The 2,544-nt window shown below is 30.7% G+C and overlaps 1 protein-coding gene across 1 annotated transcript; it reads left to right on the top strand.

The window, feature by feature from the left end:
* The first annotated feature begins 1,695 nt into the window (after positions 1-1,695).
* Positions 1,696-2,190, top strand: LOC125877248 (uncharacterized). The gene has a single exon (XM_049558596.1). It carries the CDS (start codon positions 1,696-1,698, stop codon positions 2,188-2,190), a length of 495 nt encoding a protein of 164 aa, XP_049414553.1.
* The last annotated feature ends 354 nt before the right edge of the window (positions 2,191-2,544 follow it).

Here is a 2,544-nt window from a genome sequence, read left to right as displayed (position 1 = left end):
ACGATCTCTATGTAAGATTATCGTGTTCAAGATCCTGATATTATGTATTAAAGTATTTAATCTTACATGTGGCATCAGAGCCTAGATTGTTTGAACGGATAATCTTCATATATCTTGCATCTTTATAGATAATATTTACTTGATATGTATATGTGAAATCATATTTGTGGCTTAACAAGGTTTCGAAAAATCAATGTAAAATAATCTGCCATGATAATCAATATCTTCTGGAGACATGGCCAGATTTGAATTTAAAGTAAAGTTAGTAAATTGGGTTACTTTTTTTTTTTAAAGAAAAAATCACATATACAGCTGACTGTTCTAACTACTTATTACTATAACATCATATCCACACGTCTGCACAAGAGAAAGCCAAAATAAGAAGAAGGTTCTTCGGTCAAAGGCTAAGACTTGAATTCTTCAATAAAAATAAATAATTATGTTTTGTTTAGATTGCACAAATTCTAAAAAAAATTAATCTTCCCATAATGTAATAATTATGTTTTATTTTAGATTGTGCAATAAATTAATGTGATCGTTATACTGAGCAATAAATAATGTGTTTTTCAACATGATGCATGTATTATGTTTCTATAGTTTGTTAGTCACCAAAGTGGCCAAACTAAAATGTATAAAATTATTCACATGCACAAATTTTTATGATATTATGTGTGATTTATGTTTCTATAGTTTGTTAGTCACCAAAGTGGCCAAACTAAAATGTATAAAATTATTCACATGCACAAAAAATTATGATATTATGTGTGTTTTGTATTTATATAGTTTGTTAGTCACCAAAGTGGCCAAATTAAAGAAATTAATGTCTACACATATCATGTTTATGATCACTTGATGCATGTATTATGTTTCTATAGTTTGTTAGTCACCAAAGTGGCCAAACTAGAGAAATTAACGTCTACACATATCATGTTCACGATCACTTGATGCATGCATTATGTTTCTATAGTTTGTTATTCCCCAAAGTGGGCAAACTAAAATGTTTAAAATTATTCACATACACAAAATTTTATGAGATTATGTATGCATTTGTATTCATATAACTTGTTAGTCACCAAAGTGGCCAAACTAGTATGGTTAAGAGAAAAATATGCATTCTTAAAATTGTCATTTATCTATGAAGATTAATTAAATGTCTATATTAAAAATAAATAGATTAATTGACTTTCACTATTGCTAGAACTTAAGAATTTACCCAAAGGTGAATCTATCTTTCCACGAATAGTGAAAATTATGAGGTAAATTAATATCTTTTAGTTAAACATATATTGTATATCCAAAAATGTCGTATATGTTTGATTAAAAAAATATTCAATTACCTATTAAAGATAAATTGACATTTAAATTATGATAATGTGTCGTAGTATCTACCCAAAGGAGAATTATGATATATTTTTATTGTTTTACTGAATTCACATTATTTTCTGATTTGTGAGCATGTATATCTATTTTACAGTTATTCCTCTTCATTCGCATGTTTCGTCTGTTAATGTGCTCAATGGTTTGAACTTCTCTGAATGGAATAAACAAGTCCAGTTCTAATTAGGTGTGATAAATCTTGACTTGGCTCTGCTGAATGACAAACCTATTGCCATTACTGATAAGAGTAGTGAGGATAAGAAGTCTTTTCATAAATCATGGGAATGCTCTAACAAATTGAGCCTTATGTTCATGTGAATGACTGTTGCCAACAACATTAAGAGTACTATTCCACAAACAGAAAGTGCCAAGGAATACCTGAAGTTTGTGGAAGAACGTTTTCGTTCTGCTGATAAGTCTCTCGTTGGTACACTAATGGCTGAACTCACGACCATGAAGTTTGATGGGTCGCATAGTATGCAAAATCATATCATCAAGATGACTAACATTGCAACAAGATTTCGGGCCTTAGGGATGAAAGTGGATGACACCTTCTTGGTTCAGTTTATTCTGAACTCATTGTCTCTTGAGTATGGACCATTCCAAATCAACTATAACACTATTAAGGATAAGTGGAATGTTAGTGAATTGTCAAGTATGCTTACTCAAGAGGAGTCAAGACTTAATAAACAAGGAGGTCATTCCATTAACCTCATGGGTCAAGAAGCTGGTAAAGGACTTAAAGTGAAGGCCAACAAGTTCAAGAAAAAGAAAGTGTTGGAGAAGAAGTACAGAGAAATCTGGAAACAATAAAAAAAAGAAGAAAAACTGCGACTTCTTTCAATTTATGATTAATTGGAAGTTACAAAATAACAAAATATGCCCACATAATATATAGGCTAAGTGATAAATAACTAATCCTAAAATATAGGTCCTATAACCCCACTAAAACACTATTTCAGCAACACTAGGAAACTACCTAACAGAATGCAGAAGACTAGTTCAACCAAACTATCCATGTCCTAATGTACGTGTTCCTACTTTGTTTTGAATCACTTTTCAACATTCCCTCTTGATTCAAAACTACAGACACCAAATAATCCTCTGAAATAGCAAAATTTCTCTTTAGATAAAGCCTTGGTAAGTACATCTGCCAGCTGGTCTTGT

Source organism: Solanum stenotomum, chromosome 9 (assembly GCF_019186545.1).
Source record: "Solanum stenotomum isolate F172 chromosome 9, ASM1918654v1, whole genome shotgun sequence".
Lineage (NCBI taxonomy): Eukaryota > Viridiplantae > Streptophyta > Magnoliopsida > Solanales > Solanaceae > Solanum > Solanum stenotomum.
Note: the sequence above shows the minus strand (reverse complement) of the source record. Positions and strands in the feature narration are given on the sequence as shown.